The sequence below is a fragment of the Ceratotherium simum genome, chromosome 32 (assembly GCF_057802395.1).
Source record: "Ceratotherium simum simum isolate JZ-2026a chromosome 32, ASM5780239v1, whole genome shotgun sequence".
Taxonomy (NCBI): Eukaryota; Metazoa; Chordata; class Mammalia; order Perissodactyla; family Rhinocerotidae; genus Ceratotherium; species Ceratotherium simum.
In genome coordinates, this window is record NC_141931.1 from 1,832,654 (window position 1) to 1,859,825 (window position 27,172).

Here is a 27,172-nt window from a genome sequence, read left to right on the forward strand (position 1 = left end):
AAAAAAGTGATGTGTTCCAAACAGATAGGTTAGATCATTATTTCGCCAGGTTGAGTGTGGGCTTAAGAGGGAAATAATGGAGGGTGAGCAGAGGAAATGAGCTCGCTGTGTGTGACGCTACATGAACTCATTGTTCTTATTAGTAATATCAAAATGTAGACTTTGTATCTAAGATTCTGTGCCTGAAGAACTGCTGTAGCCATGTTAATTCACGTGCAAAAAACTTTCCCCAGAAAATCCAGATAATTAAAGGAAGAATGAAAGAGGGTTAGAGGGATGCAGAGGCAGGGAGGAACGCTATTAATATAGAAACGTAATGGTCTCAATACTTTTCTTAAAGGTTAGAAAATCTGTATATCCTGCTGTAAAGAACAGGAGCTTTTACTAGGGAATGATGACAATGTATTTTCTGTGCTCTCTTTGTAAAATAATTATTAATTCAAAGAAATAACTATTTTAAAGTGAGGTGGAAATTGCCAGTAGAAAGGTAAACTTTTGACTGCATCCTGGTTTGATTCAAGCATTAGTCCTGGAGGCAGAAACTCCCAGCTTAGGGCCAGACTCTTTCACTGTGGCTTTAGGTGAACTATTTTTCTCTATTTCATTCTTGTATTTCATTAGAAAAGCTAATGTTCACCTACGTTTCTTATTGTGATAAAGACTTGCATCACAATAGTGCCTTTGACTAAGTAGGAACTTATCAAATGTCACATGAATAACTGAGATGATTTTAGATCCCTTTGCAACTGTAAAAGAATATAGAAATACTAAAACATATCTCACTAAATTTATAAATAAATACCTTTGTGCTTGAATGGAAAGCAACTCAGCGGCTCTAGCAATCTCTTAGAGAGAGAACAATAGCAATTAGTTATTTCAGTAAGTGATACATTATATAGAGTGTACCTTTGAGGAATGCATGCCATCAGATTACTATAGGCATACTTGTAATGGTTTGAAGACTGAATTCTCAGACCAAATCCGCTAATAATAGAGTTTGTGGCAAGTGAACTTAAGACATTCTTAACCACCAGTATTAAAGCCATGAATTGATAGCTCATATCTTCTCTAAAATTAAAGAAGTATCATTTTAGTAAGTATCAACATAGTATCTTTAATTTTACAATCAAAGCTTTTATTTATTGAAATGACATCTAATATGTACATTAACTATCATAAATATTAATTAAGCTGTGATATGTAAGAATTATTTTTAAGCATCATGCATGCATTGACCTTTAAAATGCTTTATAATTTGATTAGACCAATAGAATAAGCAGCCATATTTTGGTGTACATTGGTATATTTTCATAGATAATTTGTATTCTCAAGAATATTTTGTGTTATACCTTGTTTTAGTGATCGTGGCGGAGAAGACCCAAACCAGAAAGTAATCCACGGGGTTATTAACTCCTTTGTTCATGTTGAACAGTATAAGAAAAAATTCCCCTTAAAGGTAAAATCTTCCTTTAAAAACATAATCAGACCTTTAATTTCTTAAATTACTTGTTCTAATTTTTAAAATATGATTTTAATTGATTTATTTAGTTTTATCAAGAAATCTTTGAGTCTCCCTTTCTGACTGAAACAGGAGAGTATTACAAACAAGAAGCTTCAAATTTATTACAAGAATCAAACTGCTCACAGTATATGGAAAAGGTAAGAAAGAAAACAAATTATGTTAAATACATCATCTATTATATATCAGGCATGGTTTTATTTAACATTAGTTTTCTTAGTTAATATATGTTTTTGTTAGAGAAAGGTTCTGTTTGTTTGATCATTACTCTGAGTTATAGTTAATGTACACCGCCTGTTGATAAATCATTGTTCTTGCCATAGCATTTTCCGTGAGAAAAAGTGTTATTCCAATTTTCGCCATGGTTGATGCTTTTTGATAATTCCTGATTGTTTGATTTGCTTGTCTTTGAAATTAATATATGCAGTTGGCCCTTCATATCTGTGGATTACACAGCTGCAGATTTAACCAACCACAGGCCTACGATGGTTGCATCTGTATTGAATATGTACAGACTTTTTTTCATCATTATTCCCTAAACAATACAGTAAAACAACTTTTTACGTAGCATTTACATTGTATTAGGTATTATAGGTAATCTAGAGATGATTTAAAGTCTACAGGAGGATGTGTGTAGGTTATATGCAAATACTACGCCATTTATATAAGGGACTTGAGCATCTGTGGATTTTGGTATCCATGGGGGTCCTGGAACTAATCGCCAGCAGATACCGAAGAGTGACTGTATTCACATTCTTGGCAAGATAATAAACTGTATTTTGTGCTTAGTAGATACGTTTAGGGACTAGGATAAGTGTAGAAGCTATGTGTTTGGGTTTTTATCTTTCTTCCTTTACAATGGAAGGAAAAATATAATAATTCTAGTACTTACATCACTTTTCTGGTCTGTTTTTAGAAGGCTGAGAAAAACCTCTACAGGAAATTTTAATTTAATCAGTAAACCAACATACATTAATTGTCATATTTAAAATTCCATGTATATTTTCTCAGTAAAAGAATCATGATATTATAAATTCAGTCATCATACAAGATATACTAGAAATTTTAACCAGCTTTCTTCATCTGCAGTGTTGGATTTCAAGCATTTTATTATAAGATTATTTTTGTTAGTTTGTTTAGCCAAGAAAGATCAAATGTTGTAAGTGGAATAGCTGTAGTGTGAGGTCAAGAAATATCAGTACTTACTGATAGACCGTTATGGATTCCCCGCAGCCCAGGTCTAGAAGTCTGAGTTGTTTAATTTTCTTCCTGCTATAGTCCCTAATTAGCTCTGGGGCCTTGAGTTAGTCATCTAGGACATTTTTCTCTCTCTATTAAGTGCAAGTCACACTAAGTCAGTGATTCTTAGCTCTTAGCCTTTTTTGCATCTTAGATTCTTACTAAAGGTTCCAGATCCAATCCTGAAAAGTGCACAGAGAGTATCAGTGATACATACACTCCTCGTTGTATCTGGCCCTCAACAGAGGCCATTGGCAAAAATATTGTACGGTTCCACTTATGTGAAATATCTAGAATGCAATTCATAGAGACAGAAAGTAGATTAGAAGTTATTGGGAGGGGAGAATGGGGAGTTATTGCAAAATGGTTACAGAGTTTTTTGTTTGGTACGATGAAAATGTTTTGGAAATAGTTGCACAACATTGTGAACGTAATTAATGCCATTGAACTGTACACTTAAAAATGGCAAATTTTATGTTATATATATTTTACCACAATTTAAAAAACACTAATGTAATATATAAAAACCATTAAATTCTATACTTTAAATGGATAAATTATATGATATGTAAATTATATCTCAAATTGTTAAAAGGAGGGCCATTGGAAATTATGTTTGAAAAATAGTGTTTGTAAGAGTAGTTCATTTAATTAACAGACTAATTAATATGGCCTTCCTACTTTCCTTCCTGTACCTTTCCTCTAGTTTTGGCCTTTTCCCCCAGCTACAAGTGGTTTTATAGTTATTTGAAGCTCTGAATTGAGACACTCCAACTTTGTCTGCCTTTCTCTTGATATACACTCCAGCCTCCCATCCCCCCAGTTATCATTGTTTTATTTTGTTTTCCTTTTCTCGTCCTCCCTCACCTCCCTCAGACTCACATTCTAATTCCTGTTGCATTTGGTTAATCCATAAACAATTAAAGTCATTTATAGGATGCTATAAATGACTAATAGGCATAGTCCTTTTAAGGACTGTTTTTATTTTAAAAAACAAACTTATTGACCAAAATGATTCTCTTAGTTGGTGAAATATATGGTGAACACCTTTTAATCTAGATACTTTCTTGCCCACCTTTGGTTTCGATGACTTTGCCCTGAACTCCTGGCTCCACAAGGTAGCACAGTAGGAGAGAGAGGACTGTGAGTCTCTCCTCAGTCCTGAGCCTCATTTTCATCAAAAGATATCTGAGAGGTATCCAGGAATGGTATGTTATTTCCCCTCTCAACATCACCTTCCCTCCCAACATCACCTTCTTATGCCCAGGCAAACTCAGCAGTACTCCTCAAAGGCTTAGAGGTACATGGTTCCCTGGGGCCAGTTAAGTTCAGAAACTAGTTACATAGCTTCATGTTACAGCAAGTTTTCAAAGTCTAAACATTTGTGCGTGTATGTGCTGCGTTAGCATGATTTTCATTGCAAATGTAGTTTTGTTTTGAGGTAGAAATTAGCCAGTTTCTCTGGCCATTATTTTTATTAGCTGGCTTTTGTTAATGTTAACCAGTATATGGTTTGTAGCTCAGTGCTTTTTATATAGGATAAGCCATGATAAAGGTCTTGATAGACGTGTGTGACTCTGACTAAATATATTTTGACTTTCAAAAATTTTAATGAAATGTTTAATGAGGTAGTTAACTATCATGTACATCCTGTTTGCATTTATATTTTATAAGAAGAGGAACCGACATAAAATCATTAATCTGCTTGACCCAGTTGGTGTAAATTATTTTTTAGTTTGATAGTTAAATATTCATAAAGTGACCACCTGTTCTGGTTTTAATAATCTTTACCCACTTTTCCTGTTGCATCTTAGGTTGTCAATATAATAGGATGATCAGGGTCAATAAATGAAGACAAAATGCAGACCACTTAACTTTAGTTCTTGTTTATAATGTAGTGAAATGTAGGTGATAGCAAGTAGCTTAAAGAAAAATTTGAACTGCTTTGTGGAATGTGGGTTTAAATTGGTTATGTAATCCTTATTTGTTACCTGGCTATTTAATCGAGCTGTTAAAATTAGGCTACCTAAGTTACTTGCTGATATTATAGATTTTTTTCATAGTAGTTCATAACTGTAAGAATATATTTCTGAAGGTTCTAGGTAGATTAAAAGATGAAGAAATTCGATGTCGAAAATACTTGCACCCAAGTTCATATACTAAAGTGATTCATGAATGTCAGCAGCGAATGGTAGCAGACCACTTACAGTTCTTACATGCAGAGTGTCACAATATCATCCGACAAGAGAAGAAAAATGGTAAGTGATACAAAACAAAAATGTGAATAGAAACTAGATTATAAACCCACTTTTTAATCATCTTCAAGCTACCTTAATTTCAAGCATATTTTAGTAATAGTCTCTGAAATATTCGATATGCCTTTTTACAGATTATTAATAATCTATTTTGAACGACTTTTGGAAAAGTATATTTTCAAAGTGTATTCTACAGTCAAAAGAAAAACTGGGAAAATGTTTGCACATTTTTATATATCACAAGGGCTAGTTTCCTTAATACATTAAGAGTTTCTAATAAGGAGTAGGAAAAAAGGCAAAGAATATGAAGAGGAAATATAAATAGATTTTAAATATATGGAGATGCTCAATCTCATTCAAAATAGGAGAAATACAAAATAAAAATACAATGAAATGCTAGCAATAAGCAGTGAAAAAATGGAATTTTTTAGAAAAAGAGAAAATAGCATTAAGAATTTTCAAATAGTAGGGAATAAACGTAACAATATGTGCCAGACCTACACAGAAAATTAAACAGTGTTGAAAGCAACATTGATTTATAGATCTAGAGTAATGTACTCAAAACTGAAGTTTTTTTTTTTTTTACCTCTGCAAGTTATACTTTTGGACTAAGAACAGTCAAAACAATCTTGAAAACCATGATGGGAGGACTTTTGCAGGACAGCGTGACTTAAAACCATAGTAATTGAGACAATGGGCATTGGTGCAAGGATAGGCAAATAGACCAATGAAATAAAATAGAGAGCCTAGAAATAACCCATGCATACGTAGATACTTGAATTAAGATCAAGGTGGCACTGCAGAGCAGTGGGTGAAAGACAGTATTTTCAACACATAGTGCTGAGTTCATTGGATATTCATTTGGAAAAAAAGTGAAATTTGATATCTACCTCAGACACCATATACAAAATCTGTCAATTCATTGTAGGCTTTTAATCTAAATGCAAAACGGTAACACTTCTAGAAGGTAATACAGGAGAATAACTTCATGACCTTGAGGTAGGGAAAGATATTTTAAATAAGACAAAAAAGCACTAACCACAAAGGAAAGATTGCTCAAGTGGACTGCGTTAAAACTAAAACTTTGGATCATTAAAAGACCATTAAGACCATTGGATCATCAAAAGAGCATCAAAACATAGTCATAGGGTAATATATTTGCAGTGACTGAAAAAGGTTTATGTCCAAAATATAAAATGGCCAAGAAATCCGAGCAGCACTGCAGAGCAGAGGATGTCCAGGTGGTCAGGAAGCATCTACAAAGGCGCTCAACCTCATTGACATGGGAGAAGGAAAATGAGAGCCGCATCAAGATAATAGTGCTTACATGTTGATATAAAATTAAAAAGACTGAAAATACTAAGTGTTGGGAAGCATGTGGAGTAGTGGGAATCTGTGATACGCTGGGCTGAGAGTGTAAATTGATGCAACCGCTTTGAAAAAGTGACATTGACTGCTAAAGCTGAATATATGCTTATCTTATGATCTAGCCATTTCTCTCCCAGGTATATACCGCCCCCCCAGTGCATGCACATGCAAAAAGATATGTACAGGTTTGTTCATAGCAGCGTTATTTGTTAATAGCCCAAAACTGGAAACAACTCAAATGTCCAATAACTGTAGAATGAATAGAGCACAGTATATTCATACAATGAAATATTATAGAGGAGTGAAAATGAACAAATTAGAGCTACATACAACAACATAGATGAACCTTATAAACATGTTGAACAAAAGGAACCAAACATGAAAGAATTGTATGATTCCGTTTTTATAAACAGTTCAAAACAGGCAAAACTAATCTGTAGTTTAGTAGTCACAAGAGTGATTGCCTTTGCAGAACAAGAGGAGTAGTGATTGAGCAGAGGCATGAAGGGGCCTTCTGGGTGTACGTAACGTCTGTTTCTTAGCCTGGGTGGAGATTACGTGGGGGTGTGTGTGTTCACTTGTGATAATTCATTGTGATGGACACTTTGGGTTTGTACGCTTTTCTGTATGTGTGTTATACTTCAATAAAAAGTTTAAAATAAAAACCACTACTCTGAGACATCATTTTCATCTCTCAGTGGCAAAGATCAAAACGTTTGATAACACATTGTTGGCAAGGGAGCGCCTGCTGCTGAGAGCTCTGTTTAGAAGGATCTGTCTACAAGATTAAGCTTGGACACAGCAATCCCACTTCTAGGGATTTATACCACAATATTCTTGCCCATATACAGGATTATTAATTGTAACATTATAATATCAGAAGATTGGAAACAACCAGCTCCCATCAGTTGCTAAATAACTGTAATATAGCTGTATAATGATGTGCTGTGCAGTTGTAAACTGTGAGGAAACACTTTATGTACCGATATGAAAAGATCTCCACGTTAAAATGCTGTGTTCTGCAGTGGCAAATAATACATAAAGTACGCTGCACTATTTGTAAAAAGGGGGCAGAGGGAAGAATATGTGTATTTGCTTGAATGTGTGTGAAACATCTTTGGAAAGATTAAACAACCACAATGTGGCTTTCCCATGGGGAGGAGGACTGGGTGGTTGGAGATGGGTTTGGGGGACTTTCTTTACATACTCTTGTAATTCTGCCTTTTGAACCATATATTGCCTAGCATATTAAAAATAAATATGTTTTGAACTATTTGGAAATTTAATAATCAGATTTCTTTTTCCCTTCAGACATGGCAAATATGTATGTCTTACTCCGTGCTGTGTCCACTGGTTTACCTCATATGATTCAGGAGCTGCAAAGTCATATCCACGATGAGGGCCTTAGAGCAACCAGTAATCTTACTCAGGAAAATGTGAGTTGTATAAGAAACTGGAAAATTTTCCTCTTAATCAGATTATCATAGAGTTTTTCTTTTGACTTTACTGTTTTAAATGATGAAAGAAAAGTCCTACCATGCCAACAAATGAAATATCTTTTTTAAAATGTTTTAAAGATTTTATTTATTTATTTTTCCCCCAAAGCCCCAGTACATAGTTGTCTGTCATAGCTGCACATCCTTCTAGTTGCTGTATGTGGGACGCGGCCTCAGCATGGCCGGAGGAGCGGTGCCTCGGTGCGCACCCGGGATCCGAACCTGGGCCGCCGGCAGCGGAGAGCACGCACTTAACCGCTAAGCCACGGGGCCGGCCCTAAAATGTTTTAAACCTAGTGTTTATTGGATTCATTTTGGAATTATCAAATTATTAGAAAATCGTTGAATGAGATAGTCTTCTTCTTAGTCACACTGATGAGTTCATTTAGCAATTGTTAATTAACTTCTCACAGAAAAATATGTTCAGTGTTTCCAAATAATTGTGTTTCTATGTAACTGGCGTTAGTACTTAGTTGTAGTGGTAATGGTATCAATCAATGGTAATATAGACAACTTATAATTTGCTTTCTTTTTATGTGCTCTGAATTTGGTAGCCCAGGAAGCAGATTTAGATTAACACAATCTTCCCTAAATACATGCTTGCCACCCAAAATACCCAACCGTGACCCTCGTGTCCCTAGTACCCATCTCAAGAGTTCCCTGCCAATCAAATGACTAGTTACAACAACAGGTGTCTTTCCTGTCAAACTACGTTCTATCATCATGTCTTGTTGGACTGCCTTCTTTGTTATTACTAGTGATGGTTGACAAATAAGATGACAAGTAAGATAGACATGACATGAGGTATTAATTCTCTTTCCTAAGTAGAGCTATTTGCTCTTCATCTATAATGCAGTAATCTGTGTATAGACATCATTGTTCAGGAGCATTTATTAGATGCTAATTGCCTAATTATAGATTTATTTGTCTTTTGCAAATAAATGTTAGATTTTATGTCCTGCCACAGTAATGCATGTTTTCCATTTTCGTAAAACTATTAGTTTATATTATTTAGGTTTATTAGTCTGTATTATTTATTAGGTTTATTAGTTTGTTTTATTAGTTTTATAGATTCAGGGTGTTGAATGATGGGCATAGAGGCATAGAGTTCAGTGTCAAGGACTAGGAGATGGAGATATAAGAGAATGCATTTGTAGTACACTCAAATGATTTTAGCTGACTTATTTAAGTCTTAGGTACTAACTTCATAGTTAGCTCCATTAAGAATGAAAACTGACTTTTGCACTACCGGGTATTTCTTCCCTCTGAGATGTGGGGAATTATACTGCTTAGCTCCAGTAGTCTCTATTATCGTGAATACTGGCTTTTTAACTCCCTTCTCTCTCTCAGCCTTCAGTGGCTTTGAAGGCACTTTTTGTTTATATAATCCTCTGTGAAAGCGATAGGCCTGGTAGTTCCAGGACTGTGTCTCATTACCTTAAGATACGGTATTCCAATACCAGAGAGAGGTGTGTTTATAGTGGGTTCTTCTGGCAGAGGAGCTACAGTCCTACATTTCTGGTGTTGAATGACCAGCTAATTTCAACATCAAAGTTTCAGATTTTTAAGATCATCTTAGCTAAAAACGTTGTTGAGGGTGTGTGTGTGTGTAACATTAATTGCTTGGGGAAAGCTTTTAATTAAACAGCTCTTTAGTAAGCCTAATATTATCCTTGAACTTCTTAAAATGTGATGTTGTACTTTGTATTTCATATTTTTAGATGCCAACACTATTTGTGGAATCAGTTTTGGAAGTACATGGTAAATTTGTTCAGCTTATCAACACTGTTTTGAATGGTGATCAGCACTTTATGAGTGCATTGGATAAGGTAACTTTTTAATACACATATAATATCGATATATATAATTTTCTTTCTTTAATCTTTATCCTTTGGGCAGTTTCAGAATTAGGACTTCTAGTTATGTGATTTCTAATCTAGACGTGGAGATTTAATCTTAACTAATTTAAATGTGAAAGTCAAAAAAGACATAACTTTTAAATTAATAACTGAATGGTTAGATTGATTGCTTGAATTTTGTGGGAATTGAATTCTTCGTGAATATGCTATATAAGGGGAATTGTTAATAAGCTAGTATCTTCTGGAAAATACATGTGTAATTTTAATATTCTTTAGTACTGATTTTTCCTTGGAATATAATACTTAGGTTACTATATTGAATAATATTTGACAGAAAAAGAAATATTTTATTAACTTTGAAATTTTGATATACTGTAAAGGATATTTGCTTACATGCTTGTTGTAAGTTTTTTAAAAATGTATTTTATTTTATCTGTGTTCAAATATCAGTAATAAGTTATAAAGAGTATCTTTCAGTAGGAACAGGATATATAATTGTTATATAATTATCATGAGGGATATAGTTAGAGAAGTTTACCCTGTGTTAGTTATGAAAACAACATTAACAAGCTATCAACAAGATATTGTGTTTTGTGTGGAGTAGTAATATTTTGATGTGCAGATTATAGCATATATTGAACTAGCTGCACTTTTACCCTGTTACTGGTGGCTAATTACTGGCCTGTTTTTTATTTAGGCCCTTACATCAGTTGTAAATTACAGAGAACCCAAGTCAGTTTGCAAAGCACCTGAATTGGTAAGTTTGATGATTGCTTAAAAGTAATCTCATGAAAAATCAGTATTAGGAAATGAAAACTGAGGAGGATGTCAAGTTAATTTGTTTTTGTAGCACTTTTCAGAAAAATAGATGAAATTAAATTATTAAAAATAAAAATGAATGTTATGTGTAATCTAATATTTATTTAAGGAATGCAACAGGCCATATACCATAGCCTTTTCTTAAGAAATAACTGAAGAGAAAATACTCTGTTTTACAAAGTTTGGGTTTTAAAGTATGTCTGCTTTGAAATAATTTGTATTACTTCTCATAGAGATTTTGTTTTGTCTGAAATCTGAAGGACATTTGATGATAAATTTTTTCTTTTTTTTTTTTTTTTTGTGAGGAGATCAGCCCTGTGCTAGCATCTGCCAATCCTCCTCTTTTTTTGCTGAGGAAGACTGGCCCTGGGCTAACATCCGTGCCCATCTTCCTCCACTTTATATGGGACGCTGCCACAGCATGGCTTGCCAAGCGGTGCGTCGGTGCGCGCCCGGGATCTGAACCGGCGAACCCCAGGCTGCCGCAGCGGAGTGCGTGCACTTAACCACTTGCACCACCGGGCCGGCCCAATGATAAATTTTTGATAACCTTTAAAGAAAACTTGCTCACAAGGTTGTTGTACGATTTTAAAAGGTACTTATTGAGCGAGCCCTGATGGCCTAGTGGTTAAAGTTTGGCACTCACTGCTTGGGCGGGCTAGGTTTGCTTCCCGGTTGCGGAACCACACCACCTGTCTGTCAGTTGCCGTGCTATGGTGGCGGCTCAGATAGAAGAACTAGAACAACTTACAACTAGGATATACAACCATGCACTGGGGCTTTGGGGAGGGAAAAAAAAAGAGGAAGACTGGCAACAGAAGTTAGCTCAAAGCAAAGCTTTCCCTGCAAAAAAAACCCACAATACTTGTTTAATGCCAAAAAAATTACAGAACCTCTCAAAACTCACCTAGGTGTTCTTTTGAAGCTTATGTTACTTATATCAATGCTTTATTGGTCACTAAGTATTGATTAGATTTTGACATGTTTATAGTTTTTTTTAATTTATTTTATGACATATATTTTAAGTTCTTTAGTGCATGTTCATGATTTTTAAAACATAAGTTGAGGATGGCAAAGACCCTATCCATTGATCTTATTTTGTATTGTGGCCGCTTTGCCTCCTTTGAGGCATGATATGTACAGAAGGGCCTTTTATAAGATTTACTATCAATTTCTATTTGAGCTTGCTAAATACTGTGACAACTTACTAAAGAAATCAGCGAAGGGGATGACTGAGAATGAAGTAGAAGACAAGCTCACAAGCTTCATTACTGTTTTCAAGTATATCGATGATAAGGATGTTTTTCAAAAGGTAAGTTGTGAATAGAGAAGTTTTATTTATGTTTTCATCAGCTTTGATTTATTTTTGAACTTTAAATCATCAGAAAGGAAGTAATCTTAAAAAATTTTTTTAATATAGTTCTACGCAAGGATGCTGGCAAAACGTTTAATTCACGGGTTATCTATGTCTATGGATTCTGAAGAAGCTATGATCAATAAATTAAAGGTAATGTAAGCCTTTGGTCTGATAATGTCCTAGATGTTAAAAATCTTCGTTGCAGCATGTTAAGTGATAACAGGAAATAATTCATCAAGAGGTGATTGGTTAAATGTATAATGGTATATTCGTATGGTGGGATATGCAAAAGGACAAAATCTCTCTCTTTATGTTGATATAGAATCATCCTCAAGATAAACAGTGTTAACTTTACAAAAGACTTATATTACTTTAATGAATACACCTAAAATATTCCTTTGAGTACAAGTTTTGGAGTGCAGTTGAATTTCAGGTCATTTTTGCATCATTTTAGCTTACACACTGATCACGTAAGTAGCAGCTGATTCATATTTATCCTGAGTTATTCAATACTTGATAATTCTCCTGTATAGTAGACATTGACTGTAATATGTGGGCCTTTTTAAATATACCAAAAAATAACTTCTAGTTTTTAAAAGAAGTGTTAATACAAAGCTTTTTATATCCCACGATTAGAGATCCCAATTTTCTGACCTGGTGATGGCAGAGTTTTGAATAATTTCAAAGAAATAGATTTCTTCATTACTCAGTAGATGGTATTAAAAATATGCCTAAGTACCCTCCTTTTTAAATTGACTACTGACTCAAATGTTCCCAGTTATCTTTTGTGTGTATTTCATACTATCTGTAAACCTTATGAGATATCTTACAGATAGTAATGGAGCATTTTGTAGTGTTGAAGTAAGATATATGGATTTATAGATAAGTTTTTGTTTTAAAGGGATATTTATGGTTTCATAAATATGTGTTTTCATTCCCTTACTTAATCTGCATTTAGAAAAAAAGGAGTTTTTGAAAGATTTTGAATAGCTGCTTTGGGTTATGAATAATACAGGCCTTTGATGTAAGCATACAAATAGGACTTTTGACCATAGACCCAGTGATGGCAACACATCTTATTACTCAATATGGTTTTTAAAACTTTTTTTTTTTTTTTTACAGCAAGCCTGTGGTTATGAGTTTACCAGCAAGCTACATCGGATGTATACAGATATGAGTGTCAGTGCTGATCTCAACAATAAGTTCAACAATTTTATCAAAAATCAAGACACAGTGATAGATTTGGGAATTAGTTTTCAAATATATGTTCTACAGGTATGAATATGTGTTTTATTGTGGGCATTTACCAATCATTTCAAATACTCTGATATGAAGGATTGGTAAATGGATGCCTGATTACGTTTCTTTCAGTTAATGGATTATAAGCTTTCTAAAGTTACATGTTATATTGATTTGGAATGAAATGTGCCATGACAATAATGCTGATGGGTTTTATCAACATTTTGAGGAAGGAAAAAAAGGTGCTTTGGTTGCTTAAATCATTTTATGAATATTTACTTTCATGTTATATGTTTATTTAATTTTTTTTATTTTACTTTTTTCTTTTCTAGGCTGGTGCATGGCCTCTTACTCAGGCTCCTTCATCTACATTTGCGATTCCTCAGGAGTTGGAAAAAAGTGTACAGATGGTAAATTTGCAGGAAATATATTAAAAGACCTAGGGAATTTTAATAATTGTATTTGTTATATCACTTTAAATATTTTTCCAAAGTTTTAAAGTCTCATGTGATACAAAAATATATTCACATTCAACAATTTAAAATTAGAGTTAGTCTGGATGATTGGATAAAGAAGATGTGGTGTATATATACCATGGAATACTACTCAGCCATAAAAAAAGACAAAATCATCCCATTTGCAACAACATGGATGGACCTGGAGGGTATTATGTTAAGTGAAATAAGCCAGAAAGAGAAAGACAGGCAGTGCATGATTCACTCATATGTGGAAGATAAACCAACACACAAACAGATAGAACTGTCTGGTGGTTACCAGGGGCTGGGGGGGTGGGGGCTGGGCACAAGGGGTGGAGGGATGCACTTATATGGTGACTGACAAACAATAATGTACAACAAAAACTTCACAATACAAAAGGAACTCTCGGGGCCAGCCTGGTGGTGCAAGCGGTTGGGTGCACGCGCTCCGCTGCGGTGGCCCGGGGTTCGCCGGTTCGGATCCTGGGCACGCACCGACGCACCACTCGGCAGGCCATGCTGTGGCGTTGTCCCATATAAAATGGAGGAATATGGGCACGGATGTTAGCCCAGGGCCGGTCTTCCTCAGCAAAAAAAGAAGAGGATTGGCAGATGTTGGCACAAGGCTGATCTTCCTCTCAAAAAAAAAAAAAAAAGTCGTTAAAAAAAAAAATTATAGTTAGTCTGCCTTATAGGAAGAATGTAAATTATTGTAGTTCCTAATATTAAAACTAAAATGCCAAGAGTGTCATTCAGTCCTTTGTCAAAGCATGTCTTTTATTCTTAGTAAATCTTATTATCTGCTCTTAAGCATTAAGTTTTAAATTACAAAAATTTTGATATTAGAAGAGAGTTTAGAAGCCAATACTTAAAACAATCATTTTCTAAGTTTTCCTTTGAATTTTGAGCCATTTTTATACTTCGTTATCCTTTGTTGTAATATTTATTTTTATTTCTGGGCTGTAATTTAGGTAAAATGTATGGAATCTGAAATATTCTAGAAATAAATGGATTGAAGTTGGAAAATTCAAGTCAAAATTGCTTTAAAGTGTGACTGAATAGAAACCTTAGAGTGCTGACCAAAAAGCTTTTAAAGAGACTTGAGAGACTGCATCTATAACACCTTTATTAAGATGTAGTTCATAGGTCGTATGTCCTAGTCCGTTCAGGCTGCTATAACAAAATACTACATGGGTGGCTTATAAATGACAGATATTTCTCTCTCACAGTTCTGGAGGCTGGATGTCCGAGATCAGGGTGGTAGGATAGCCGAATGAGGGCCCTCCTCGGGTTATGGACTTCTCATATCCTCACATGGTGGAAGCGGCTAGGGAGCTCTGTAGGGTCTCTTTTATTGTAGTACTAATCCCATTCATGAGAGGGCTCTACTCTCATGATCTAAGCACCTTGCAAAGGTTCCACCTCCTAAACCATCATATTGGGCATTAGGATTTCAACAATAAATTTGGAGGGATACAAACATTCAAACCATGGCACTATACAGTGCACTTATTTAAAGTGTACGGTTTCAGTGATTATTAGTATATTCATAGAGTTGTGGAAACATCAACACAATTAATTTTAGAACATTTTTATTACCCCACAGTTACCCCAGAAGAAACCCCCTACCCATTAGTAGTCACTCATTTTCCCTGATCTCTCCCCACCGTCCCCTAGCCCTGGGCAATCTACTTTCTTTCTCTATAGACTTGCCTTTTCTGGACATCTCATATAGAGTCATAATCATTTGTAACTGACTTCACTCACTTAGCATAATGTCCAAGTTCATCCATGTTGTAGCATAAATCAGTAGTTTATTCATTTTTATTGCCAAATAATATTCCATTGTCTGGATATACCACATTTTATTTATCCATTCATCAGCTGATGGACTTTTGGCTTGTTTCCACTGTTTTGGTATATGAGTGTTGCTGCTGTGAACATTCATGTACAAGTTTTGAGTGGAGATATTTTCATTTCTCTTGAAACGGACCCTTTGATGTTCTAACTCAGCAAAAGAGGCTTACTTCTTAGTTGAATGCAAATTTGGGTAGCATTTTCTTCTAGAGAAACTTTCATTATCTTTTAGTAGTCCCTTATTTGGGCAGTGACTTGAGGTTGTGAACCAGTGAGTTATGCATAGATTTATGAAGTTTAAAATGAAAATGGTATTTCATTACACTGTTTCCTAGAGATGTCCACAGTGGGTAGTTGGAATCATTTTTTAAAGTAAGTATATTATTTTTATTTCCTTCAAAATAAGGATTATAAATAAAATAACAGTATAGGCTCTGGAATCATAATTCCTGGTTTCAGTTATCTGTTCTGCCATTTACTATGGTCTGTGACTTTGGGCAAATAACTTTCTCATTTTCTGTTAACTGATAATATTCTACCTCAAAGTGTTGATATGAGGATGAAATGAGATAATGTAAAGCACTAGTCTGGTATATAGTAAGCACTCAATAAATGGTAGCTAACAGTAGAGAAGTAATAGTTGTAGTAGTAGTGGAAATAGCAGAGTAGAGAAGTGTAAACAGCCAGGTGGATTTCAAGATACCAGGCATAAGGTGGACTTTCAGAATAGCAGTCTCATTTAAGACTTTTTGCATCTCCCTTGAAAAGGCATGGTAGCACAAAATATCTTAGAAACCATATGAAGAAGAACATTCATTTGGATGGGCAGAATATGAGCCCAGGTTATTATGGATTTTGCAAGAAGGATAGATGCAAGTTAGAAGCAGGGGATGGGGTAGCCAGGTAAAGCATTTTGATGTATTTGTGACCAGGCAAGAGAAAGAAAACTGACCTGTCACCTTTGACATTCTTAAAACTTGTTTCTTAAGAGCCTGCTTTTCCAATCGAAATTAAGGCGGAGAGTGAGTGTTGGCAGAAATAAAGTTTCCTTCTAACTTTATGTTGTTTTTCTCTCTCGCCTTAAAATAATTATTTTCCAATGATAGTTGTTTAACTCCTAAAACTTCAGTAATGTATGACCTTCATCAGGTTTCAGATTCCTCATTTACAAACAGGAAGCAGGTTTCTTTCTGACTATAAAAATGTGATTCCAAGAATGTAGTTCTCTCCATTTGAATTTTCTCCAGTTACCAGTAGAGGGAGTTTGTCCTTATATTTTTTCCTAGTAAATCCAAGTTTTCAATTACATAGGAGTGAAAATCCATCTGTGTACTTGATAGTTTACATTTTTCACATGTAAATTAATTCATCTTCCCTTGGTGATCATTTATATATTTTACATCTTAATCTTAAATATAACTTTATCAAAAATTACTTTCACTTTACACTTATGTATCTTAAAACTGGAAATTAAGCTTTAATTGAAAGTATTTTGCACATTAGACCAATAAATCTTAATTGTGTTTCTTTTGTACCTGGTCCACAAACCTGAAATATAAAAAAATATACTAAAGAACTATAAAACTAAAGAAATATAAAGTAAGGTATATTAATGCAGCTGTCTATTAGAAGTGAATAAACTCATTGAATATGAAATGTTAATTTCTAAGGCCCTTTGAGTTCTAATTACTGCCCTCAAATTGTAATTGAAAGATGCTGTCCTTTAGCCTATTATTTACTTTAAAATGAGAAGTTTAGTCAAAATACATTTCTTATAAACTTTGATGACACAATTATTTAATGATATAAATAAGCAAATTTTACAACTTTTGTCTTTTAATAACAGATAAATTTATATTCTTCCCATTTAGAACTGAGTCTTTTTGTTCTGGACTAGCTATAGATATGAGAATCTTTGTAATCAGATTTTAAATTTAAGGATGAAGTAATGTTTTCTTTTGGCATTGATATAATCATCAATAAAACTTTACTGATAGTACTAGTTGCTAGGACTATAAGGAGGTAAAATATGTGCCTTCCGGGCTTTGAATATATTGTCAGTTCTCCATATCTATGGCTTCCCCATCTGTAGATTCAACCAACTGCAGGTCAAAAGGCCTGTGATAATTGGGTCTATATTGAACATGTACAGTTTTTGTTTTCCTTCTCCTGATTTCCTTTAAAATACAGTATAACAGCTATTTACATAGCATTTGCATTGTATTAAGTACTATAAGTGATCTGGAGATGATTTAATGTATACGGGAGGATGTGCATAGGTTATATGTAAATACTATACCATTTTCTGTAAGGGACTTGAGCATGTGCAGATTTTAATATCCACGGGCAGGTCCTGGAACCAATATCCGCAGATACCAAGGGCTGACTGTACGTCCTAAAGCTAGTTTTGCACTTAAATAATTTATAAAGAGCATTTTAAAGTTTGGTTGTCTCAGTTTCAAAAATGTTTTATTTTGCTTTTGTCCACAAATTCATTATAAATGTTTCATAATTAAATTATGAGTGCTATAGTAATTGAATTTTACTGACATCCCTGGAGGTGATTAATTAGTCAAAGCATACTTCTGGGTCCTTTTATGACAAATTTTGATTTTCTCTTTGTCTGGATTAGAACCAGGCAGAAAATATTAAGTATTCCAGGTGCCAGTCATTTCCTGTTTATCGTGCAAAGGGGTTGGTGGATTTGCTCAGAGAGGACATTGCTGCAGCACTGGAGGGAAAACTTGGTCAACAAGTTCAGCTTCCCAGGACTAGGCAGACTTGGAAGAAACTGCTGAAAGAGTTCACTAATTCTCTTGGCTGGCAGCTGTGAACTTTTGTTGTAAGGAGTGGGCATAGTGCAGCTGATAGGTTAAACGTTGCTGATTGCTTTATTTTGAACTTCTTTTTGAAAGTACAGAAGGTGAAGTTTGATATACAAATAAAAGCTTTAGGTATAGTACATATGGCACATCAGGCTAAAAGTGTGTCCACAATTCTGAATTGTGACATGATGCATTTTGTTATTTTTCAGTTTTATAATGAAGTTGAGTTTTTACCTTTTTTATGTATTAGTATCATTTTCTCACTGTATATTATGTACTGACTCAAAAGAGCTCTGCATTTTTTGAACGAATGTCCTACAATTACACATTCAATCCAAGGAAGGAGTTTTTAAAATTTCAAAGCTACATTAATAGAATGTTAAATTTAATTTTTTACAATGTTATCAACAAAAGAAGCTACAAGACAATTACTCTGAAGCTTTGTTTGTATGAGTATTTGACTGCATGTGGAAGGTAAATTGTAGATGGCACTTTATAGGTAACTACAGAAATATTAATCAACCTGTCACTTCAGCAAGGCTATATGTTGGCAAATAGGAGATGAGAAATGAAGGTATGATTTGTATCTTCATATTGAAATCTATGTGTTGGTGTTTTGGGTCAGTAATTAGTGTTTATAAAATCCAAATTGATATCATTCAGAAATGATAATGAATCACTCACTATGTCATTTCTGAATTTATACAAAATGTCAAATTTGCAGGGTTGTGGCTCAGTGGAAAGAACCTTGGACGAGGTTGTAAGTGACAAGAGCTTGGCTACTGCTTTTGTGATCTTGGTCAGGGAGGCACAGGGGTGTATATTCTCATTTGTGAAAGGAGTAGGTACACCAGATGGGCTATAATGTCTTTTCTAACATGAACACTTTTTTACTTTCTAGTGTAGTAATAGCCAAGTAAGTTATGTTACAGTAGCTGAAAATAATTTGATTTTTTTCTTCCTTTTTTACAGTTTGAATTATTTTACAGCCAGCATTTCAGTGGAAGGAAACTTACATGGTTACATTATCTCTGTACAGGTAAAATGCATTCAATTATATCTAGTTTAGTGAAATTTACCTGATATGATTATGTTAATAATTTAGAAAGAGATTTCCTTATAGCCTAATTACAGTTTTTTTCTGGTGATAGTTTTTTAACCTTTTCTCCTCCATCTGCCTTTCTGGTTACCATTAAAGCAACTAATAATGAAGTTCGAGTGCAGCACTTTTTAGCAGTATTTTATAATTATGCTGCTTATATTACTACTGCTTTCAAGAAAATTTCTGAATTTTATAATGGTTTATTATATTTCTGTAACAAACCACTTTTTATAGACATTAGAAATTTTATTTAGAAATCTAGACTTGATGAGTCAGATACTCCTAAAAATTTTATTTTCTCTCAATAGGCCAGATGTCCTCAGAAATTTCATTAACTATTATAGCATCATAGGAGACCTAACCATTTGATTTTTATTTGTGCTACTATAGCGAACTCAATAGTAATTACTTTTTCTAGCATGTCCCAATTAATTTCCAATTTTAGAAGAGTTTAATCAGAATCTAATCATTTCATTTGCTTCTCTCTGCAACAGTGAGGTCCACTCATTTGATAGTAGGATTAATACCCGAACGATTGTAGACTGTGTGCCATTGCTCTGAGTTGCCTGAAGATGTTAGCCAAAGCAAACACTCAGATTTTCTCTACTTTTGCTAAAGCTATGCTTTGAAGAGTGCATTGAATCAACTTTCCCTTTGTATAAGAAAGAAAGGGTGTATGTTTATATCCCTTAGAAATGGTACAAGAAAATCTGATCAGTTGCCATAACCTTTATTAAGAAATTCTTTCTATTCACTCACCTAAGAGAAATTTCATCTAAGTAATTCTCTTAAGTGCCATTTATTTGACTAATTTATATTTGAATATATCTCATTATGTTAGTAATACATATTAGTACATAATAATTAGTATAGTAATATATATTTATACAAGTTTATCTTTATTGAACAAGTTGCACATTTTAATTTTTTCAGTATGTGAAATAAAGAGATGTTTATTGATATTCTTAATAAATGGTCACTTAGTAGTTGGCCTTTAGTTTTACATCTGTTGTGAATTTTTTCTGTTCTCATTTAGTTAATATAATTGATCTTAAGAAGAAAACATTGCTGGACCAGTGTTTTAGATAACAAAAAAACTATTGTATCTTAATGTACTTGAATTTAATTTACTTTTACTTCCCTATCTGTCTTGGCAAGTTTAAGCTCTCTTGCTTATTCTCATTATTTCAGCAATAATCGTCTTGTCTCCTAAAGTAATTTTAATGAAGGGCTCACTTTTTTGGTGTTCAGCAACTAGTTGTGTATAGGAAGAAAGAAAAACTGTGTATATAGTTTTTGCCATTGGAATTTGGCATGAAAACTGTTACCAATAACACCTAAAGAGGAAAGAGAACAACTTTCTTTTTCTGTTTTTGAACTATATTAAATTCCCAAGCTGGTCTATAATAACCAGATTTTTGGAATTTTTTTGTTTTGTCTTATTTTAGTGTTGTGCGTGTGTATCTTAATTAAAGCCAAATAGTTTCTTCCTTTGGAAAAGAGATATTAACCGTGTAAATTCATTTCCTATTTTGAATCACTTGTTTTGAAAATTCCTGTGATCTGTCTATGAAACCTTTGTGTAAAGTTTTATTTTGGTTTTGTTTCTCATTTATTCACTTAACAAAAGGTTCTCAAACACCGTTCATCTTTAAGATACTTGTTCTGGAGTCCCCACATCTGTCATGAGGCTCCAGTACTCCTTTAGAACATTGGCTCTGATCCTGGACTGATCACTTGGAGTTTTGTTTTGTTTTTTTGGTGAGATAGATGAGCACTGAGCTAATATCTGTTGCCAATCCTCCTCTTTTTCCTGAGGAAGGTTGGCCCTGAGCTAACAGCTGTGCCCATCTCCCTTTACTTTATATATGGGACGCCGCCACAGCACAGCTTAATAAGTGGTACATAGGTCTGCACCTGGGATCCGAACTTGTGAACCCTGGGCCACCACAGTGGAGCGTGCGCACTTAACCACTACGCCACTGGGCCAGCCCCTGGAGTTTTGTGTTTTGAGAACACTTAGCACTCGTACTTATACATATAATGAAAATTACTCTTTCCTAGTTCATTTCCACGTTCCCAGGTTTTTTTGGTATTGTAATCCAAGAGCCTTTACAAGTGGTTGGGGATGGGGTATAAAGTGGTATTGGGAGGAATTTAAAATCCGAAGACATAGGGATATTAGCCTACTAGCTGTGTAACCTTGAGCAAGTTACTTAACTTCTCTGAGCCTATTTCCTTATCTTTATCTTTGTAAAATTCATTTAGCAACTCAGAGAACATCTTCCGTGTTCCAAGTACTTTTCTATACCAAGAACAGATAAAATACAGAGCCTCAGCCCTCAAAAGCTCACATCTAGTAGGAGGACAGACAAGTAAATGATTATAGTACAGTGTTTTGAATGTTATAATAGAGAGGCAAGCCCGGGGTATATTAGGGTATCCCATAGATTGGTGGTAGCAAACAGCTACTGGTAAGGAAAGGCTTCTGAGTAAATAACATCTGCTTGTTTTTCAAGGATGAGTAGGACTTAGCCAAGATAGGCAAAGAAGAACGTTGAGAGTGTATTACTAACAGAAGTAAGAATTTTAAGAAGTAAGCAATCTGTAATATCAGATGTGACTGAGATACTGAATGAGAGAAAGATGAAAATTCCATTGGATTTATGATTAGGACATTAGATAGAATTATTCTGAGAAAACAACTTGATGAAAAGATACAAATACAGAACCTGGAAACTGTTACACTGCCTGGATATAGTAAGTTTTATTTGTGGCAGAACGAGAAATTGTAGGAATCCCAGGTCAGTTGCTGAGAGATAAGTTGATAAATGGTAAACTCAAGAGGGATACTTAATTGGATAATACATAGATATTTAGACAATGCACAGACAATACATGTGATTAGATCACGTTAGCAGTTAATGAACTGTAAATCATTATATGTGATTGATATTATTTGCCAGAATGAAATAATATCACACACCTTAAAAGGTAGTGATTCTATCACTGACTGAATTCTTCTCGTTATTGATTTCAAGTACTTCAGCAGCTTAAACTGTGAGGGGTTTTAATATTATCTAGTGTCCAGTCCATATTCAGATTTCCTGATTATCCCCAAAGCGACTTTAATGCCTATTTTTAATGCAATCAAAGGTCACTAATTGCACTTGGTATTATGTCTTCCCACTTCCTTTCTTCACCACTCCTCCCCCCCTTTAAGCCGTTTTGACATACTTTTTTTAAAAGACCAGGGCAGTTGTCTTGTAGAATATCCAGCGTTCTGGATTTGTCATATTTACTTGTGATGTATTTTATTTGTTTTCTATTCCCTGTACTTTCTGTAAAGTAGAAATCAGATCTGAAAGTTTGATTATATTTACATTAAATATTGTTGGCAAGAATACTTCTTCAGTGGTCCTGTGTCTTTCATATTGCATCACGTCAGAAGGCATGTAATGTCAGATTGTCCCACTGTTACAGACACTGCACTTGGTCACTTGGGTAAGGTGGTTCCACCAGATACCTCTATTGGAAAGATACTCTTTCCTTTTTTCAATTTGCAGGTGATCTGAGGGGTGATACTTAGGTCCCATAGGAATATCCTTTTCCAGGAACAACCTTACCTAATGGTTTTAGCATCCACTGATGCTTGTGGCTTGAATCAGTTATTTCATTACTGGTTGCAAATTGGTGATATTCTGTCGTTCATTCAACATTTAGTAGCTGACATTCTTCTGTAAAGAGGAGCTTTCTCTCAGGGAGCCGACAGGTAATGGGAGAGTAACTTGGATGCAACTCTTGTGCGAGTTCTCCCCACTCTTTATTTCCTGTAATGCCACTTGATTTATGGTTGGCTTATTTTTTAAATCATGTATGTATCAGAATGTTTTATTCTAGTGTGGAGTTTCGTAGAGTTTGTCAGCCTATTCTGCAGGTTAAATCACCTCTTTTGTCGTTTTACGTGGCAGTAATTAAATGAATCATGCAATTTGGAATTTCCTTCCCTGCCCCACATGTGCCTCTAACCTTTCTCCATTCATTTCAGCTGTGAGCTGACTGATAAGAGGATGGTGCTGACAAAAGTGGGAAGAGGTCCATGTACCCTTGATCCTGACAGTTTATTGAAAAGTAGCCAAAAAAAAAAAAAAAAGGCCTGATACAAAACTAACTAGTTTTCCTCTTTTTAAAAGGGTTGCAGAATGAATTTGATAATAAGTCAGTGATACTTTAACCCCTTACTTGCATTATCTACTAATGCTCCTTGGGTTCTGGTGGTAGTGAAAGACTGTTTTGTGTGGCAGAAGACTCATTCTGTTTCCAAACCCATGGCAGTATGTTACAGCATCAGTGACATGCTGGCTGATGGTCCTACTTAATCTTCTGGGTGCTTGATGCATTATTTTATAGTTGATTTTGGCATATGAGTAAGCAGTCATTGCATAAATAATATAATGCAATTTATGTGATGTTTTGCCTCACATCACATTTCCCAAACTTAAATGTTGAGATGCAAGTCCTCAAAGTACCCTTCAGACTAATTGTTATGTTAGTAGGACGCCCCTAATGATAATTTTTTACTTTGCATGAATTGGATATTCTAATTAATATATTAAGCCTCCTTTCATGAAAACTCAAAGATAAGGAATTTTTTCTCTAGGCGTTCCTATTAAGACAATTTTGAAAAATATTTCTTTTTTTTATAATTTTATTTATTTAATTTTCCCCCAAAGCCCCAGTAGATAGTTGTATGTCATAGCTGCACATTCTTCTAGTTGCTGTATGTGGGACACGGCCTCAGCATGGCCGGAGAAGCAGTGCGTCTGTGCGCGCCCGGGATCGGAACCCGGGCCGGCTGCATCGGAGCGCACGCACTTAACCGCTAAGCCACGGGGCCGGCCCTGAAAAATATTTCTGAATATCAGTTTTTTCTGAAATAAGTTGAGGCATAATGAAAGTTAGAATAGGCATGTGTGGTGTTGATAGTTGGAGAACTGACTTATATCCTTTAAAATCTTTATTACATAATGAATAAGTAAAAGAAGCACAAAATCTTGATCCGAGTTACTAATTACTACTAACGGGGAGAATGCAGCCTCTGGGGTAAGGTCATGTGAAACACAGCTTCCTTGAATTAAAATGAAGAGCTCTAAAACCAAATCTCATGCTGGTTTAGTTTATAATCCATTAACAGTCAAATAATGCAGACTGTGTGTGTGCGAGAGAGAGGGAGAGAGAAATGCAGTCACTAAACCACAACTCTGTGCTTCAGGAAACAGTTCTTTGACTTGCACTAACTTTTTTTTTTACATGTTACAGAGTGCATACATGTTTGTCATGCTGTTTGTTACAAGCTTTTCAGTGTGCTGTCTCCTGGGATGTTGCAAAACTATAGTATCCATAAACTTGCTGTCTTCTGTAGCTCTCAGGGTAATATAGAGTCTAGAACATTTTTATTCTGTCAGCTATTTCAACAAAATAATAGATCTGCCTGTTTGTCTCTCCTCCTATTTGTTTTTGCTCCTAGAAAATTACTGGGAAGAAGAATATTATTTTTGAGACAAAATAGCATTGTTAAATTTTGGCAGAAATTACAGTTTAGATGGAGCTGCAGGAGAAGCATCTTCTGTATGCTTATAGACCTCCCTGTGTGCTTGAACCTTCCCTGGGATACATCAGATATAGACAGCACATGAGGCAGTTGCTGGTAGCAGGCTGTCATTCTCTACCCTTTGGCTGGCTGTCCATTTCTCCTCCTACCCCCACCTTCTCTTGTTGTTTTTTTCTACCCAAGTCTTAGCCTTCCTATTAATATTTAAAGACATTGTTTATACCTACTGGCAAAGTTACGATAGCTCGACTGCAATTTATACTACATACTCAAAACTGATAACCTTCCCCCAAACCCTCACACAAACAAATGATTACATTGCTAACAGGAATGGCTTTACAACAATTTAATAAGTCCTTGGTTCACTCTTTCAGGAGAAGATATCTGAAATAAACAATTATTACGCAAGTAATTTTGAAATGTTTCTTTGATTACTTTATTATCACAATTTTGTTCTAATTGTAGGTGAAGTTAAGATGAACTATTTGGGCAAACCATATGTAGCCATGGTTACGACATACCAAATGGCAGTTCTTCTTGCCTTTAACAACAGTGAAGCTGTCAGCTATAAAGAGCTTCAGGACAGCACTCAGATGAATGAAAAGGAGCTGACGAAAACAATCAAATCATTACTTGATGTGAAAATGATAAACCATGATTCAGAAAAGGTATGGGGTAATATTTCAAGGAATTTAAGCATTATAAACATATAAAGCTTTTCCCTAGGATGTCTGCAGTTTTAAAAGTAAGGTTATAGTTGTTAATGCCCTTTGTACTCTGGGAAGCCCTTGAGTCTCTGCGTTACTGCAGACTCCTTAAGCTGTGAACTTGAGGAGTCGCAGATGGCTATGTAGGTTGGTGCCCATGTGCCCTTTCTAGTTTGGTTTTCTTTGTCCTGTACTGTGACAGTTTACTGAAAATTATAGATTCTGCCATCGAGAAGATTCTGGTTAACTGAGGTTTGAAAACTGCAGCCTATCATAGATCTTTCTGGTTTTTTGTTCATGTGTTTAGTTAATATTTAATTACATGGTTCTGTAATAGGAAATAGCCTATTGATGTCTCTTTGTACGCATGTTTTACGTGTATAACTCCATCCCAAAAGCTCCCATTCATGTCCCTTAATTTCACCATATATTTTTAATATCTGTCATGAGAGTAGCAAGCCAATACTAGGTTCCTTTTTTCCTTTATAACTTTTTTTTTCTAGTAACAAGGTTTTGTTGTTGTTGTAGTATATTTTGGATATTTAAATGGTTAAAAAAACAACAGATGTGGGTTAAATCTCCTGCTTCAAATTATTGAGCCTGTAAGAAAAAATTATTGTAAATGATATTTCATTTTTACTTTGGTTTATAGCCTACAGTTATTTCTCTCATCAATTCATTTTGCTACATCTCTAAGATTATGATGACATTTTGTAGCCTATAATTGAACAGCTCTAAATAGCATGTTATTCTGAAATTCAAATCAGGCTTTTCTTAATTTTGAGAAATGATTAATTTTTCTGACTTCAGAATCTTAACAAAATATTAAATTCTTAATATTAGTTGAGGTTTAATTAAGGCAATTAATTATGATTGAATTAAGCTTAATTAAATGCTTAAAAGTTACGAGTTTTTCTAAAACACGTTTTTGCTGCTCAGAAATGGACAAAATAAATATAGGTTGCTTGTTTGCACATTAAATTTTAATTATGAATCTGCCAGTTCCTTAGCAGAATTTCTTAGGTTATTACTGAGAATGAGTCCATCTGCCAAATGCTTCTTGTTCTGCTAATGGAGAAATTGCACTATACGATATGAGTGGCTTTCGTAAGCCCGAGAGAGAAGTTGTGATTCTAAAAACTGGCTTAACAACTTTTACTTGAGAAAAGGCCACTTGCTTCTGGCAGAGTGAATAAAATATGAACTGAGGGATAAACTCTGTCAGAATCATACCAGGGTCGCAGAGAAGTGATACTTGTGTGCCACTGGAAACAGCTTGCTTCCATAGTCAGGTTATTTTTAATTGATATTTTATTATTGCAGCATTTTAAGAAACATTTGGTTATTTGATTTTTGAAAATGGGCTGATGGAAAAATAATGAGCATTGGTATTTCATAAAAATTAAAATGTTAAATTCTGTTTAAGCCAATGAGCTTGACTCT

General features: G+C 34.6%; 1 protein-coding gene across 3 annotated transcripts in view; it reads left to right on the plus strand.

Annotated features, from left to right (window-relative positions):
- The window catches only part of CUL2 (cullin 2), a 96,159-nt gene that overhangs the window by 64,171 nt on the left and 4,816 nt on the right, over nucleotides 1-27,172 (plus strand). For all 3 annotated transcript variants that reach the window (XM_087420618.1, XM_004425233.2, XM_087420619.1), the window contains exons 7-18: nucleotides 1,360-1,456; nucleotides 1,549-1,659; nucleotides 4,854-5,016; nucleotides 7,693-7,817; nucleotides 9,599-9,706; nucleotides 10,434-10,493; nucleotides 11,739-11,867; nucleotides 11,976-12,062; nucleotides 13,035-13,187; nucleotides 13,484-13,561; nucleotides 19,282-19,348; nucleotides 25,488-25,690. In XM_087420618.1, the coding sequence (XP_087276744.1) occupies nucleotides 1,360-1,456; nucleotides 1,549-1,659; nucleotides 4,854-5,016; nucleotides 7,693-7,817; nucleotides 9,599-9,706; nucleotides 10,434-10,493; nucleotides 11,739-11,867; nucleotides 11,976-12,062; nucleotides 13,035-13,187; nucleotides 13,484-13,561; nucleotides 19,282-19,348; nucleotides 25,488-25,690 (1,381 nt within the window). The remainder of the gene's footprint in view (nucleotides 1-1,359; nucleotides 1,457-1,548; nucleotides 1,660-4,853; nucleotides 5,017-7,692; nucleotides 7,818-9,598; nucleotides 9,707-10,433; nucleotides 10,494-11,738; nucleotides 11,868-11,975; nucleotides 12,063-13,034; nucleotides 13,188-13,483; nucleotides 13,562-19,281; nucleotides 19,349-25,487; nucleotides 25,691-27,172) is intronic.